We start from the raw sequence: 16,011 nt of genomic DNA on the forward strand, positions 1-16,011 counted from the left end.
ATCATGCAATTTTCGATTTGGCGGGGGCACAAGCATAGCTAGATAGCAATTGTTTAGAGCACGACGAGAATGAGAATGAGTAGGAAAAGCCAGTTAAACATTTCCTTCACACACACACACGCATTTAAGTACATATGTATGTATTTACCTTGTACTTGTGATTTCTAATTTTTGCCTTGATTGTTTGCAGTTAGAAATGAAACAACAATTTTCAAATTATTTTCAATTACATTTTATTTAATTGAAAAAAAAATTTGCCAGCTTTAAAGTTCATCTAGACTGCGTACACGTGGCCAAAAGGGAGAGTGGGTATCGGGCAATCCCTCGCCCATGGTCATATTGCCAGCTGCTATACACTGGCGCCGAAAGATGCGCTGTAATTCGGGGGCCTCAAAGAAACCAAAACGTTTTCTTTTGGATTTGGGCTTCTGTAACATTAAAGTGTCCAAGTGTTCGTATATAAGGCCGGCCATTTCTTGTGTTCTAAAATGATCTAATATGGAGGCCTCATTTAATTGTTCACCCCAGACAAATACCAGTTGCTGCAATTCAAAGGCCATATTTAAATCCTTATTTTCATTAGCGGGAAAAATTTCTTTGGCATACACTGCCGTTCCTAAAATATCACTGGATTGTACAAATTGTATGGCATTGGTTAAAGAATGAGTGCGTAGATCCGCATAAGATTCCCAGGGACTGTATTGGCCCATGGTTAGAAAGACAACTGGAAACATGTGCTGCTTAAAGCGCAGCATAGTGCAAATATCAGCATCAAAACTAGCCAGGATTATGGGTCGACCACATCCATATTCCATAGTTGTGTGTAAAATCTCATTTACATATTTATTTTTATCCAAAGACTGCAAAGACTCAAAGCTGCCACTACTTAAAAGTTGAGGCCATTTAATATCCACCATAATACCCAAAGTTATAGGTAATTCTTGATAGACCTGCTGAAGTCTTGGAAATATTTTCTCCTTATCGGGCACAAACACTGTATTCAAATGGGTCATCTCCACCATGACACCCTTAACAAACATAAAGACTCTTTTCTTTAGCAACTCCTGATAGGTCAGGTCATGTATGTAGACATACTTTAAATCTCTACCCTTTAACTTTTTCTGGCTGCGCGGCCCAGCCGTATAGAAACCAAAATCATGCCAAGCCACGGGCACATAATCCTTGGTCAGTTGCACATCCAATTGTATCATATCACTATTATGCTCCTTAGCTTTAACAAAACTCTCAATGGTATTTTCCAAGGCATTGGCAGAACGATAGTAAAAACTTTTACCCAAACCCCGTTGGCCTATGTCCAAGGTGGGCCAATTATAGGGCCAATAATGATGGAAGCCAGCCCGCATGTTCAGCTTTAAAGCTCCCGGTAAAGCTTCTATTCGCAAGAAGGGCAAAGTAAGCCATCCCACACGGTTATTGTCATTAGCGTCATATATAGGCAGCTCCAGAATGCCCTCACTGCGTTTAATTACTTCGGAAGGTATGACAGCCTCACCCAACAACTCTTGTTCTCTGCTGTAAATGGCTAAAATATATAAATTCTCCTGGAAATCCGCTACCGTTATATGAAATACCACTATATTTCCAGGTCTATAAAACTCTCCTTCCTCCCTTAATGATTTCAATTTTGATTTCTTGCCCATAAATCGAGAAACCTGCAATTCGGTATCTTCATCATTTAACGAATTTTCATAATTCGGCTGACCATTATCATCTTGATAGGCCTGCAGTTTCAAAATATATTTTGGATTTCTTATAAAATGTGAGAACTCGGTAAATCTTATATGCTGGGGCCATATAAATTTCAATTGTATAATATATTCCTTTCTCAGCCAGGCTCTTTCATTCTGTATGCCTCCTCCCACCGCCAAGGCATGGGCCTGACCAAATTTCCTGGAGCCCTGATGACGATACATTTCATAGGCCTCCAATACTCTGGCATGCTGTTGAGCCTCCCAATAGCGTATGCGCTTGAAACCCTTTGAATCTTTGTAATATATAAAAAACCGATAATAAACCCTTAAGGCCGAGCACATGGGTATTTTTAGATACCATTTCAAAGGATTACGCCTTCTTCTCTTCATTTCCAAACTCTTATCAATCTGCCATACTCCCAGTTTGGCATGATCACCAGTTAATCCCACTCCCTCGCCCGGCTTTAAGGGCTCCGTTAGCTCGACTTCAAAATGTTTTATCATGGGCACACATTTCAAACTCCTGCCTTTGTTTATTGTTAAATTTTTAAATGTTACGCCACTGTCTTCTACTTCCTCCTCCAATTCTAATTTGTCTTTGCTTAATTCATAAGTAAAAGTATTTGTCTTGGCTAAAGCGACTTTAGCACAGAAGCCAACACTTAGCAAATACAACCACCATATGAAGAATTTTTGAAGTGTTGCTGCCATCTAGAGAGAAAGAGGTAAACAAAGGCAGAACTGTTAAATAGTTAATTCTCATAAATATTTTTGTTTAAATAAAATTGTAATTAAATTATAAAAAATATTCCATATTAAACAATATAAAAGTCAGATATAAACTAAATGATATTTTAACTTTTAAATATACATAATAACCAAAATTATTCTTTACATTAATTTCCAGTTATACCCTTCACCTTCGTGAGAAGGGTATATATAAGTTTGTCATTCCGTTTGTAATTTCCACAATATAATTTTCCGACCCTATAGAATATATATATTCTGGATCCTTATAGATAGCGGAGTCGATTAAGCCATGTCCGTCTGTCTGTCTGTTGAAATCAATTTTCTGAAGACCCCAGATATCTTCGGGATCCAAATCTTCAATAATTATGTCAGACATGCTTTCGAGAGGATTCCTATTTAAAACCAGCAATATCGGTCCACAAATGGCTGAGATGTGATGAATAAACCAGGACAACCTCAATTTTTTACCTATATCTGGATTACTAAGTCATTAATATAGACAATATGGATATCAAATGATAGATATTTCAAAGACCTTTGCAACGACGTATATAAGACCATAGTAAGTTGAACCTACAATGTGGAAAAAATATTTTTTAACCCGAATTTTTTTTTTACCAAAAAAAAAAATTTTAATTTAAAAATAAAAATTTAAAATAACAATTCGAAAAAAAATATTTTCTGGTTCAGGTTATAGTTTAGATCCTAGTTCAGGTTCTTGTTCAGTTCCTGTTCTAGCTCAGGTTCTAGTTCAGTTTCTAGTTCAGCTTTTAGTTCAGTTTCTAGTTCAGGTTCTAGTTCATGTTCTTGTTCATTTTCTAGTTCAGGTTCTAGTTCAAGTTCTAGTTTAGGTTCTAGTTCATGTTCTTGTTCATTTTCTAGTTCAGGTTCTTGTTCAGTTCTAGTTCAGTTTCTAGTTCAGGTTCTAGTTCATTTTCTAGTTCAGGTTCTAGTTCAGCATCTAGTTCAGTTTCTAGTTCAGGTTCTAGTTCATTTTCTAGTTCAGGTTGTAGTTCAGGTTCTAGATCAGGTTCTTGTTCAGTTCTAGTTCAGGTTCTAGTTCTACTTCACGTTCTTGTTCAATTTCTAGTTCAGCTTCTAGTTCAGGTTCTAGTTCATGTTCTTGTTCATTTTCTAGTTCAGGTTCTAGTTTAGCTACTAGTTCAGTTTCTAGCTCAGGTTCTAGTTCTACTTCACGTTCTTGTTCAATTTCTAGTTCAGCTTCTAGTTCAGGCTGTAGTTCAGGTTCTTGTTCAATTTCTAGTTCAGCTTCTAGTTCAGGTTCTAGTTTAGCTACTAGTTCAGTTTCTAGCTCAGGTTCTAGTTCTACTTCACTTTCTTGTTCAATTTCTAGTTCAGCTTCTAGTGCAGGTTCTAGTTCAGTTCCAGTTCTAGTTCAGGTTATAGTTCAGGTTCTAGTTCTCTTCACGTTCTTGTTCAATTTCTAGTTCAGCTTCTAGTTCAGGTTCTAGTTCAGGTTGTAGTTCAGGTTCTAGATCAGGTTCTTGTTCAGTTCTAGTTCAGGTTCTAGCTCAGGTTCTAGTGAGGTTCTAGTTCAGCTTCTAGTTCAGTTTCTAGTTCAGGTTCTTGTTCAGTTCCAGTTCTAGTTCAGGTTCTAGTTCTAGTTCTCTTCACGTTCTTGTTCAATTTCTAGTTCAGCTTCTAGTTCAGGTTCTAGTTCAGGTTGTAGTTCAGGTTCTAGATCAGGTTCTTGTTCAGTTCTAGTTCAGGTTCTAGCTCAGCTTCTAGTTCAGGTTCTAGTTAAGGTTGTAGTTCAGGTTCTAGATCAGGTTCTTGTTCAGTTTTAGTTCAGGTTCTAGCTCAGGTTCTAGTTCAGGTTCTAGTTCAGGTTCTAGTTCAGGTTCTAGTTCAGCTTCTAGTTCAGGTTCTAGTTTTACTTCACGTTCTTGTTCAATTTCTAGTTCAGGTTCTAGTTCAGCTTCTAGTTCAGGTTCTAGATCAGGTTCTTGTTCAGTTCTATTACAGGTTCTAGCTCAGATCCTAGTGAGGTTCTAGTTCAGCTTCTAGTTCAGGATATCGTTTATTTCCAGTTCTAGTTCAGGTTCTAGCTCAGGTTCTAGTTCAGCTTCTAGTTGAGGTTCTAGTTCAGGTTCTAGTCCAGGTTCTAGTTCAGCTTCTAGTTCAGGTTCAGGTTCTAGTTCAGGTTCTAGTTCATATTCTAGTTCAGGTTCTAGTCTAGTTTCTCGTTCAGGTTCCATTTCAGGTTCTAGTTCATGTTCTAGTTCAGGTTCTAGTTCAGCTTCTAGTTCAGGTTCTAGTTCAGGTTCTAGTTCAGGTTCTAGTTCAGATTCTAGTTCAGGTTCTAGTTCAGGTTTTAGTTCAGGTTATAGTTCAAGCCCTAGTTCCTGTTTCTAGTTCAGTTCCTGTTTAGATCTAGTTCTAGTTCAGATTCAATTTCAGGTTTTTGTTCAGTTTTTAGTTCAGGATCTTTTTGAGATAAAGGCTATCACAGTGATTGAACTTAATTTAAAAAACTTAAACTTTTTCCATAAATCTAAACACTATTGGGAGGTCATCGGCCCTCTAACATATACCAAATATCTCTATATTAATTATAAATTAAGTTTATTTAACTTACCTTAACTTTTAAACTTAATCTTTAACTTAAACCCACAATTGTATCACACAACACACAGTCATCAGGTCGAATACAAAAATAACACTGAAACACAAATGCCAATGACTTCAAGCTCCAGTTGAAGAAAACACCATCATTAACAACACAGCGCGGCTACTCTCACTCTTCATCGCTGCTGGGTGTCATTAACATTTCTAATTTTAAAATATCTTTTAAGTTGTTGCTGTACGTTTACCTTTTTGCTTGAGTGTAACACAGAACATGCTGGTGCTTGTTCAATTCCCGTTGTAATTTCTAAAAACAATGCGTTTTTTGTTTTGTGTAGATGGTTTTTTTTTTTTTTTTTTGATTAATATTTATTGGCCAAATATTGTAACATATTTGTGGTCAAATAGAGAGGTTCTATTAATTAAGCCGGTGTGAGTGTTTGAATATATGCAGCTTAATGAAGTTCGTGATGATGAGTTGTTTAGAAACAAGTTTAATAACTTTTATTGGTTATTTTATTTGTGTTTTAGCAAATTTTGTCTGCGCATATGATTATGAAAAGAAAAGTGGTTAAAAGAAGAACCAAAAAGAAATTAAAGCAAATGGAGAAATATTTCGTCATCAATGATGATGATGATGATAGAACTAAGACAGGGGTGGGCCAGCTTAGATGAAACTATGAATCATTGGATGAAATGAAGCTAAATATTTCAAAGTTTCATTCAATTTAGTATGAAATTTAATACAATTTGTAAACTGTAGTTTGTTCCAGTGCCTGATGTTATGAGTTTAGAAATTTTGATAGGATTAAATTTTTTAAATATATCGGTCTATTTGTCTATATATTTAGAATACTTTAATCTTTCTCTAGCAATTCCTAAAGAGCGACCCAATACTTTTAATTTTCTAGTGTATTTTTGGAAATTTCTGAATAATTGAAACTCTAACCTTCTGTTTTTCGATGTGGAAAGAGAACTAAATTGGAATGACTTCTGGAAATCATTTCAAAATATTTTCAAAATTATCAAAAATTGCTTTCTTTCAACCTCGATAAACCGGAAGTATTTAAACATTTGTGAATCTAAAAATATATTTTTTTTAAGTTTATTTTTTTTTGTTTTAATATCATTGTTTTTTTTCTTTAATAATTTACGTGTTATTTTAACAATTAAATAAAGCATTTAACTTTAACAAGTTAATAACAATTTGAAATAGTTTTGTTTAATATAGAAAACCAATTAAAAGTTGTATATTTTAAATAAATGTTACATGACTAAGAATTTATTAAAACGTGAAACAATTTTTTTTTAATTTGTTTTGAATTACAAATTTAGCTAATAAAATAAATATGTTTCCTTTACATATTTATTTATTGTCTTTAATTTATTAATTTATTAATGGAATAATTAATACATAGTATTTGTGTGTTTAATAATAATAGCAATTAAAATAATAATAAAAAAAATAGTTTAATACAACGAGGAGTATTTAACAATAAAATTTGAAATTTTGTTTTTTAACAAATGTTCGCCAGCGAACTAGTTTAATTTTGTAAAGATAATTTCAACTAAAAATTCGTTAAAAATATGTTTTTTTTTAAAAACTAATTTTCATATTTATAATAGTTTATATAAAATATATTTGTCTCTGTTTCATTTAGTAAGTTAAAATCATTTAAGAACGACACTGATCTTTAAATTCTTCCATTAGTTCGGTAGAATTGAAAAAGGCTTGCGTTTTAGTGGCGGGCACATACAAATCCGATCTGTCGTAGCAGGTAGCGGTAGCACCAATATCATGGAAATACTTAACAGCTTGTTGGGAATTACAGTCATCACCCCAGACCAAGGAAATCTGTCCCAAATCTCGTGCCTTCTTCATGAGGGCTGCGCCCTGTTCTCCCTTGAAATCTTCGGCATGCGGTGCAGTGCCGGCCAATTCAAAAGCTTGAGCATTATTAATGGCCTGTTCAAAGGATCTGGTTCTTAGATCCAGAAAGGCTTCCCATTTCTGAGTCTCACCTTGAGTCAAATACATGACGGGCAATAAATTCTGTTTGAATCTCAGCATAGTACAGATGTCAGCATCAAAACTGGAGAATACCAAAGGACGGCCACAGCCTTTTTGCAATATCACCTGCAAAACGGTGTCAATAAAGTAATTTTTGTCTATTGTCTGTTCAGCCTCCACGCCTCCTTTTATTTTACGCTGGGGCCATTTAATTTCCACATCTATACCCAAGGTTTTGGGTAAATTTTCCAATACCTCCTCCAATGTAGGGAATATACGTTTCTCAAACTGGGGCTCTTTATCATGGGCAGGATATTCCTTAATTTCATTATTGACTATGGCAAAGACACGCAGCTGCTTAATGGCCTCATAGGTCAGGTCTTTCAATAGCACATACTCCAATTGCGAAACATCCGTAACCACTTTGTTTTGGGGAGCTGTGCGCACTCCAAAATCATGATATATCACAGGTATGCCATCGGCCGTTAGATGAACATCCAATTCCACCATATCGGCAAATACTTCATAGGCTTTTAGAAATGAGGAAATTGTATTCTCCCTTTCCTCGGGGGGACTGGCTATATAACTCTTGCCATTGCCGCGATGAGCCACATCCAAATTGGGCCAAGACTTGGGCCAATAATGGGCATAAGTAGTGCGGAAATCCAACATATCTTTATCACTAAAAGGCTTAACCAATAAATAGGGTAAAGTTAAGCGGGCTATCACAGTTTCTTTAACATCCTTGATCTGCAGCAAAAGTTCACCTTGACTGCCCTTTAATTGATCATTGGTAATAAGAGCTTTGCCCATTAGTTGATGATCTTGGGAGTAAAATAACAAAGCATATGAAGCTTCCAAGTCCAAGGGAACTGTTAGATGAAAAATAACCACATCATTGCGTTTATGGGGGACACCTTCTTTTGGCTGAGCTCTTAATCTACTTTCATTATATTTCAATTTGGAAACCTCCACATTAACACCAGACTTATCAACTTCCAGGGCAGTTAAATCCTTTGCCAAGGGTTCCACTTTTATGTAGACATTTTCCGGATCAAATTTATTTATATCATGGACCTGGAACAATTTCTCACGTTCAAATTTCAGCTGCAATATCATTTCATTATTAAGCCAGCCGCGATTTACTGAAACTTCTGCAGCTACCACCTGGCCAAAAATATCCACATCCCTGCAATTATTCACACAAGAGGTCAATTGTCTGGGTTTTAAATGGGTCTCCCAACGTCTAATCTGTTTGCGTCCCAAATAGTCTTCGGCATAAACAAAATAGCGATAGTTTACTTTGGGGCAGGCTGGCAGCATGACATTGGCGGACCATTCCAAACTGCCATTTTGACGGGACAAGGTTATACAGCGTTCCAATTGCCAGGCACCCAAAGCCTTAGAGTCGCCCGTTAAAGCCACATGCTCATTATCGGCCAGCTCTTGAGGCAATAGCACACTAAAAGGCCTGATGGAGGAGAGGCAAGAGTCCACTTCACTTTTTGACTGCTCCTCTGTTGCCTGATGCGAAACCCCCGTAAAATTGGGTTTAACTACAGCAGCAGCATCCACATAAGAGTTGCACTGTTGAGAGAACAAACACAAACACGCGATTAGTAAAATTTTAAAACGTGACATTTTCAATTTAAAATTATTTCTTATTCTTGGAAAGCGTTTTATAAAGCGTGCGTGTAATTAAACGCTTTGCTTAAAAATGACTGAATATTAAAGCAAATTGAAACTATTTAAACAATACTTTAATTGTATTTTAAACAAATAGAATAGAATACAAATATAATTTCAAGTTTAAAACAATTTACTGTGGCTGCTCTTAAAGCTTAATTAAGTATAGAGATAAAGTTACTTAAACTTAATTAAATCAAATACATTTCTATTTAGTACTAAATTTTGTGGGGACCAGAGGGGTTTTCTGGGAGTAAAAAGAGTTTATTTTATATATTTATAGCTACTAATATAAATAAAATTTTATAAAACAGCTATTAAGTTGTAATACAATCAAGAAAAAAAAGCTTTGTTTTTTAATATTAAAACAATTTCACTCAATTTAATTCAAGTCTATCAAGTCCAACGTATGTGTTTATTTTATGGGCAAAATAACTGATACGAATCTGTACTAAAAAGCGTACTCTTGACTATTTGCGATAAGAAATATTGTATTTAGTGAAATTTAGTTGTAGCTTCCTTCGATTTTTATCAATGTGCTAAAAATTTATGATTGCGTTCACACATTTCAATATTTTACAGTTTTGCAGACATGTGATAGACAAATGTTAAATGTCACTGACAGCTAATTGGCACAAACAAAATACTTAATTTTTAAGGAAATTGATAAATGTTTTAAACATATTAAAATTCGAATATTTTATGACTTATTTATGGCACAGTTATTTTTTCATAATTTTTAAACCATTGGCATCAAAAGCTTAATTTTTAATAATTCTTAATAAATTAATTGAAAAAAATAAAAATTTCCTTTTATAATGCAGTATGTATGTATATTTTCGAAAATTTACCTAATTATTTCAAAAAAAAAATTTTTAAAATTTAAAAAAAAAAAAAATTTTATATTTAAAAAAAAATTTTAATTTAAATTTAAAAAAAAACAATTTGAAAAAAAATTAAAAAAAAAAACTTTGGAGAATTTTGTTTTCCTAAAAATATTTAATATTTGTATTTTGAAGTATCATTTGGTGAAGGGTATATAAGATTCGGCACAGCCCAATATAGATCTCTTACTTGTTTAGTGAAAAATTTGTGGAATATTGGAAAATGAAATGAACTCATGAAGTAGAGTATTAAAATATCCGAAATATTTAACAAATTTCAAAACAATTTCCTTATTTATAAAAAAAAAAACAAGTAAGAAAGTATGGTCGGTCAAGCCCGACCATATAATACCCTACACCAAGTAAATGAGTAAAAATATTTTTCTTTTAAAATATCAATAATTTATATTCGTGAGTGATTTTCGGAAGTGGGCCTTATATGGGAGCTATGACCAATTATGGACCGATCACCATAAAATTAGGTCGTGTGATTTATGTCTACATTAAAGTTAACTATGTTGAATATTGTGTGTATACCAACATTTTTAAGCGATTTATGCACGTTAAAGTGATTTTCGGAAGCGGGTCTATATGGGAGCTATGACTAATTATGGACCGATCGTCCGAACAAAATTTGGTGACATGAATTTTGTATATATAAAACTTATTTGGAGCGAAATTTGTGTAGATACATAGATAAATTAAACATTTATGACCGATAAAGTCCAATTTCGAGGGGACATTTGTATGGGGGCTAGGTGAAATAATGGACCGATTTCAGCCAGTTTCAATAGGCTTGGTGCTTGGGCCGAAAAAGTAATATGTACCAAATTTGATCGAAATATCTTCAAAATTGCGACCTGTACTCTGCGCACAAGGTTTACATGGACAGCCAGCCAACCAGACGGACGGACGGACGGACGGACGGACATCGTTTAATCGACTCAGAAAGTGATTCTAAGTCGATCGGTATACTTTAAGGTGGGTGTTAGACTAATATTTTTGGGCGTTACAAACATCTGCACAAACGCATAATACCCTCCCCACTATGGTGGTGTAGGGTATAATGACACATGTATCCTAACAAACAATTTTGCTCTAAAAATTCTCTTATTTCAAATAAAATTCTTGTTTACCTTAATTCCTCGACATGAACGTGTTGTATGTACAATATTACGTGACGGCCAGCGACAATATTTGTTAAAATGTACTAAATCGTTTAAATAGTTTAAGAAATTTAAACGATAAAAATTTCGTTTAAACATTTTCAGTGAAACACAATTGCCATCGCACTAAAATCTTATTATAGAGATTTATTAGTTCCCAAAAACGTAAATAAATGTTGAACTTGGTTGAGGGTGCACAGTGGGGTCGATTGAAAAAAAAGTTTCCTAACCAGAGGTGGCCAACTTTGACATGCTGTAGCTCACCTTATATTCTAACAGGGTGGTGAGAAATTTAATTTTCTTAAAGCCTATAACCTCATCTACTTTTCGTTCATACATCATTATGCAATTAAACCAGTAGTTTATAAGATTGAAATTACCAGTTACTTACGATCGACACCACTGTTTTCTAAGCAGAGGTGGTCAACTTTGACACCCTGTAGCTCACCTTATATTCTAACAGGGTGGTGAGAAATTTAATTTTCTTAAAGCCTATAACCTCATCTACTTTTCGTTCATACATCATTATGCAATTGAACCAGTAGTTTACAATATTGAAATTACCACTTCTTTACCATAGACCCCACTGTGAGATGGCAGTGAGAGAGAGAGAGAGATTAGATGTAAACAGTAAATATAAACACTTGTGTTAATTTTTGGCTTTTAGCCAAACGAGAAATACAAAGTCGAAAGAAAAAATTAACAAAAACAAATAAATTTTAAAAAATTGAGATAAATATGTCTAGTTTAACAACCCCTTTATACAGAGAAATTTTCCTATTGTCTGGGGGCTCACCTGATGGTGGCGAAAAAAAATGCATTGGGTGGGTGTTTGTTGTTTATGGAAAAAGATAAATTATAGATAATTTATTTAACTGGTCGTTTAACAGGCACACTTTTGATGTCACCACAACAAATCTTATCACTCAAACTGTTGTTAATTCATTTTTGTATTGCACTGTCAATCACACACATGATAATGTTGCCGTATATTTGTTTGTTTACATGTAATTAATGTAAACAAATGTCACAAATTAAAAAGAGGAAGACTTATCCGTAAAAAGTCACCACACAAAACCAACAGTATAATGAGAGGCCCGTTTTTGATTTGATAGGAATTTATTACTCAAATATTAACATTTAAGAATTAAAAGAAATTTAACTGGACTGGTATTACAATACATTAAACATGGATTGTCAAAAATATTTTTTGGATTGTGTAAATGGCAAGTATTTCGCCAAAGTTTTATACAAAATTTGTGTTAAATTTTAGAATTATTAATTTTGCCAAAAGCGGCCATATTTGTTTTAAAAAATCAATTTTTTTTCAACATTTTTTATATATTTTTGTTTTTTCTTATTTTCAGGTAATTTTGACAAAAATCTCAAAGATTTAAGATCTCCCCACACTCCCATTTGCAAGGGCCAATGGAAACCATTGCCGGGTTATCGTCTCAAATCCTCTGAAATGCCCATATACACTCCGCCCAATGCCGGCCAGCCGCATGCAATGTCAAATCGCATAACAACCATGGAGAAATCACTCGAATGCCATAAACCCATAAACTGGTCTTGAATAAATTCACTTTTATGAAAACCTAACCTAATTTAATCCACATAATATGACCATAAACATAAAATTAACTTAAAAGCAGGTATTTTAATTGTTACTTTTTAAAATTGTTAAATGTATTTGTGTAAAAAAATTCCAGATTTTGTAATAAAATAGCTGCGTTTTTAAAAAAAATTAATTTTTTAATCGTATTTTTTGTTAAATTCATAACTTTTTTTAAGAGATTTATAAAATATGTTTACTTTATTGCACTTTTGATATATTTATCGACTTTACATAATGTTAAACTGTATGAAACAGCAATTTGTTATTATGATTTGTTGGTAAACATGTTCATGTGTCAGAATTCTTTAAATTTCCAAAAAGCGCATGCGTTGGAATAACAGATGATTGATGTTCTTTACCACATAAATATTTGAGGTAATACTTTTTAAAAGCCTTTAAGTACCAAAAATAGTATTTAATACAAAAAGTACTTGTTTAATAAAGTAAATTAAATTTAGTAAATTCTGTTTCGATTTTTTGTATAATTTACACATTTTTCATTCAAGACCCCATAAAGTATATGAATTCTGGATCTTTATCCGTTTGTATGTTGAAATCAACTTTGCGAAGCCTCCAAATAACTTACAAACCTAATTGATACATCAACATATCCGCCATAGTCCCTATTTAGGTTGCTATTTTAATTTGGGAAAATCGGCCCACAAATAGATGAGATATAAGCAAAAAACCATGACTACCTCAATATTTGATCTTCATGTATCTCGATTACATTAACATAAACAATATGGATATCTAATAATAGATATTTTAAAGACATTCCCAATGATGAATATACCGTTATAGAAATTCGGATAGACAATGGGTCAAAATCGGGATTTTTTTTTCATCAAAAACTTTTTTAACATCAAATGTTTTCAATCTTTATCTTAAAATATACTTTGCTAAAGGGTACATAAGATTCGGCACAGCCATATATAGCTCTCTTGCTTGTTATTTATTATAGTTTATTTAAATTTTTAGTAAAAATGTCAAAACTGACATAAAATAGTACTTTTTTAAAATACTACTTAGAAAAAAGTACTTTTAAAGGGATATTACCTTAAAAAGATTTTCTATATTTTTAAAATGATCTAAAATGTTGTAAGCTTGTGTAAAAAAAAACCTTTTAATAAAAAAGTACTATTTGCACTATTTGCTTGTGTTAAAAAAGTACCTTTTAAGAAAAAAGTACTATTTGCAAAAAAATACTTTTGAGAGAATATTAAATCGAACACATTTCTTATATGAAAGTTATTTAAATCGAGAAAGTACTTAAAATAGAGAATGTAATGAAAAAAGTACTTTGCTTATAAAGTACCTTATAGGGAAAAAGTTGTTTATATGGAATAATTTCTTAAAAAAAGTAAAGAAGCTGTAATTTAAAGTACACTAATTAAAAAGTGCTTTATATAGAAAAAGTACTTTGCTTAAAAAATAACTTTACTTAAAAAAAGTACCTTGTATGGAAAAATTACTTTAAATTGGAAAAGTATTTCAAATAAAAAAGTTCCTTATATACAAAAGGTACTTTATATTAAAAAAGTATGGAAAGTACTTTACTTAAAATAAGTAAAAGTACTTTATTTAATAAAAGTTCCTTATGTTGAAAAAGTACTTTACTTGAAAATGTATCTTAGAAGGTAAAAGTACTTAAAAAAGTACTTTAAATTGAAAAGTATTTTACTTAAAAAAGTATCTTGTAAGGAAAAATTACTTTAAATGGGAAAATTACTTTATTTAAAAAAGTACTTTATATAAAAAAGTTCCTTGTTTTGCAAGTGCCTGCTATTCCTTGTATAGAAAAATTACTTCAAATTAAAAAGTTCCCTATATGAAATAGTACTTTACATAAATAGGTGTAAAAAGTACCTTACATGAAAAAAGTCATATATATGGCAAAAGTACTTTTCTTCAAAAAGTACTTTTATTGGCAATATTAAAAAAATAAGTTTGTTAAATTAATTGGTTTTGTTTAGGTACTTTACCTTTTTTTTAATAAAAAGTACCTACTCAAGTTATTCAATATTAGCTTCATTTAAATTCTAGCTATCAATTATATTCATATTGAGAGTTTATAAACTCACATAATACTGATTTATAGCCATTTAAACAATAAAATTTTAAACGAGGTAGGTACTTTACCAATATATCACAAAAAGTACACAAACAAAACAATTGTCACGTAGGTATTTAAGATTTGTATGTTCTTCAATAAAAAAACTAATATCCTTTTAATTGTTCCTATAATAATTTATTCTAAATTTAAAGGTACTTTACCTAAAAAATTTATACTCCTAATAATTGCCACATACACCTTTTTAATACCCTTATTTCCCTTTCGCCTTGACACTGACTAATAAAATTACCGTTAATTCGCCACTGTCATCTCTTGTAATCATTTTGCCTACACACCACAAAGCTTTTTTATTTATTGTTTACTTATTTTTACATGCATTTCTTAGGTATGTATTGGTGTAGGGTAAAATACATTATTTTTTTTATTGATTCAATTGTCTATAAATAGTACTCAAAAGAGAATATTAAGACAATAACAACAAAACAAAGCATTGCAAAAACCTCAAGAACAAAACAAACTCTTTGAACCCCCTGACAACAACAACAACAAATGACGTTAATGACCTTCACTAGCTAGTGGTGAGTTGCAAGTTTAAAGGATAAATAATGACGTAAATAATAATAATAAGAGAACATAAACAAAATAAAGGAATAGGTAATTACAGTTTGGTCTTCCAGGATATGGGGAGTAGCATCAATAAGATTTAAAACAGCAGGTACCGACATGTTGTTCAATTTGTAGCAGATTTAGTTAAAAAAGTAGGTTCTTTTTAAAAGAATTTATCACAATATTTAACAATTTAAATTTTTCCTTCTTTTAACGTTTTGTTTGCAAACCGGAAATAATTGTTTTATTTTGTTATTGTTGTTTAATTTGAATTATTAAAATTTTTATTTTATTGTTGTCTTGTTAGCAAAAAATCATTTTGTTTAGGGTTTACGTGGTTTATTGTTTTTAATAAATTTTTAACATTGTTTGCTTAATTTATTAGGGTTTTTTAGCTTTAAGAGCCTAAAAATGGCCCGTCTGGTCTTTGTTGTCTTTCAAGAAGTACAGTTGCTATTGAAAGCTGTTCAACGTAGAAACAGCCGCACACATCACAAAAGTTATTTAATGGTTTTTTGAAGCTTTTTATTTTGTAGATTTCAATGTTTAACTTTGTTATTGTTTTGTTTGGCAATAAAAGGAGTTTTTGTTTAATTTTAATAGCACTTTCAAATAAATAAATTTTTTTTTTTATTAAATTTAATTTAACAAAAAAAATGGTTTGTCAACACCACGATTTTCTTGGTGTTATTTAATTCAAAAAAACATCGTTGTTTGGTTTTTATACCCAGCGTTTAGTATAAAAATCTACAACACAACACAAAAGAGGCAACAATAGCTTTCTTAAAGCTTTTTTTTATTTTATTTTCAAATTGTCATAATTTGTGTTGTTGTTGTTGGTGGGGTATTTTTTGCATTTATATTGAGGCAAATTAAATAATGAAAATTGTTTTTTTTTTATCAAAACAAAACTAT

The 16,011-nt window shown here is 32.0% G+C and overlaps 2 protein-coding genes across 2 annotated transcripts; both read right to left on the reverse strand.

Annotated features, from left to right (window-relative positions):
• Nucleotides 1-216: 216 nt before the first annotated feature.
• Nucleotides 217-2,423, reverse strand: LOC135955757 (glycerophosphocholine phosphodiesterase GPCPD1). The gene has a single exon (XM_065506115.1). It carries the CDS (start codon nucleotides 2,421-2,423, stop codon nucleotides 264-266), a length of 2,160 nt encoding a protein of 719 aa, XP_065362187.1. The 3' UTR covers nucleotides 217-263.
• A 3,698-nt stretch (nucleotides 2,424-6,121) lies between these two features.
• On the reverse strand, nucleotides 6,122-15,794 carry LOC135954235 (glycerophosphocholine phosphodiesterase GPCPD1). The gene is made up of 2 exons (XM_065504315.1): nucleotides 15,153-15,794; nucleotides 6,122-8,646 (listed from the first exon to the last, which is right to left on the reverse strand). Exons 1-2 carry the CDS (start codon nucleotides 15,213-15,215, stop codon nucleotides 6,724-6,726), a joined length of 1,986 nt encoding a protein of 661 aa, XP_065360387.1. The 5' UTR covers nucleotides 15,216-15,794; the 3' UTR covers nucleotides 6,122-6,723.
• Nucleotides 15,795-16,011: the final 217 nt, after the last annotated feature.

This window comes from Calliphora vicina, chromosome 3, assembly GCF_958450345.1.
Source record: "Calliphora vicina chromosome 3, idCalVici1.1, whole genome shotgun sequence".
Lineage (NCBI taxonomy): Eukaryota > Metazoa > Arthropoda > Insecta > Diptera > Calliphoridae > Calliphora > Calliphora vicina.

Coding starts and splice junctions, on each gene's coding strand:
- LOC135955757 (XM_065506115.1), bottom strand. CDS start 2,423: ATGGCAGCAACACTTCAAAAATTCTTCATATGGTGGTTGTATTTGCTA.
- LOC135954235 (XM_065504315.1), bottom strand. CDS start 15,215: ATGTCGGTACCTGCTGTTTTAAATCTTATTGATGCTACTCCCCATATC. Junction 8,647..15,152: donor ATATCCTGGAAGACCAAACT/GTAATTACCTAT, acceptor TTCTCTCAACAG/TGCAACTCTTATGTGGATGC.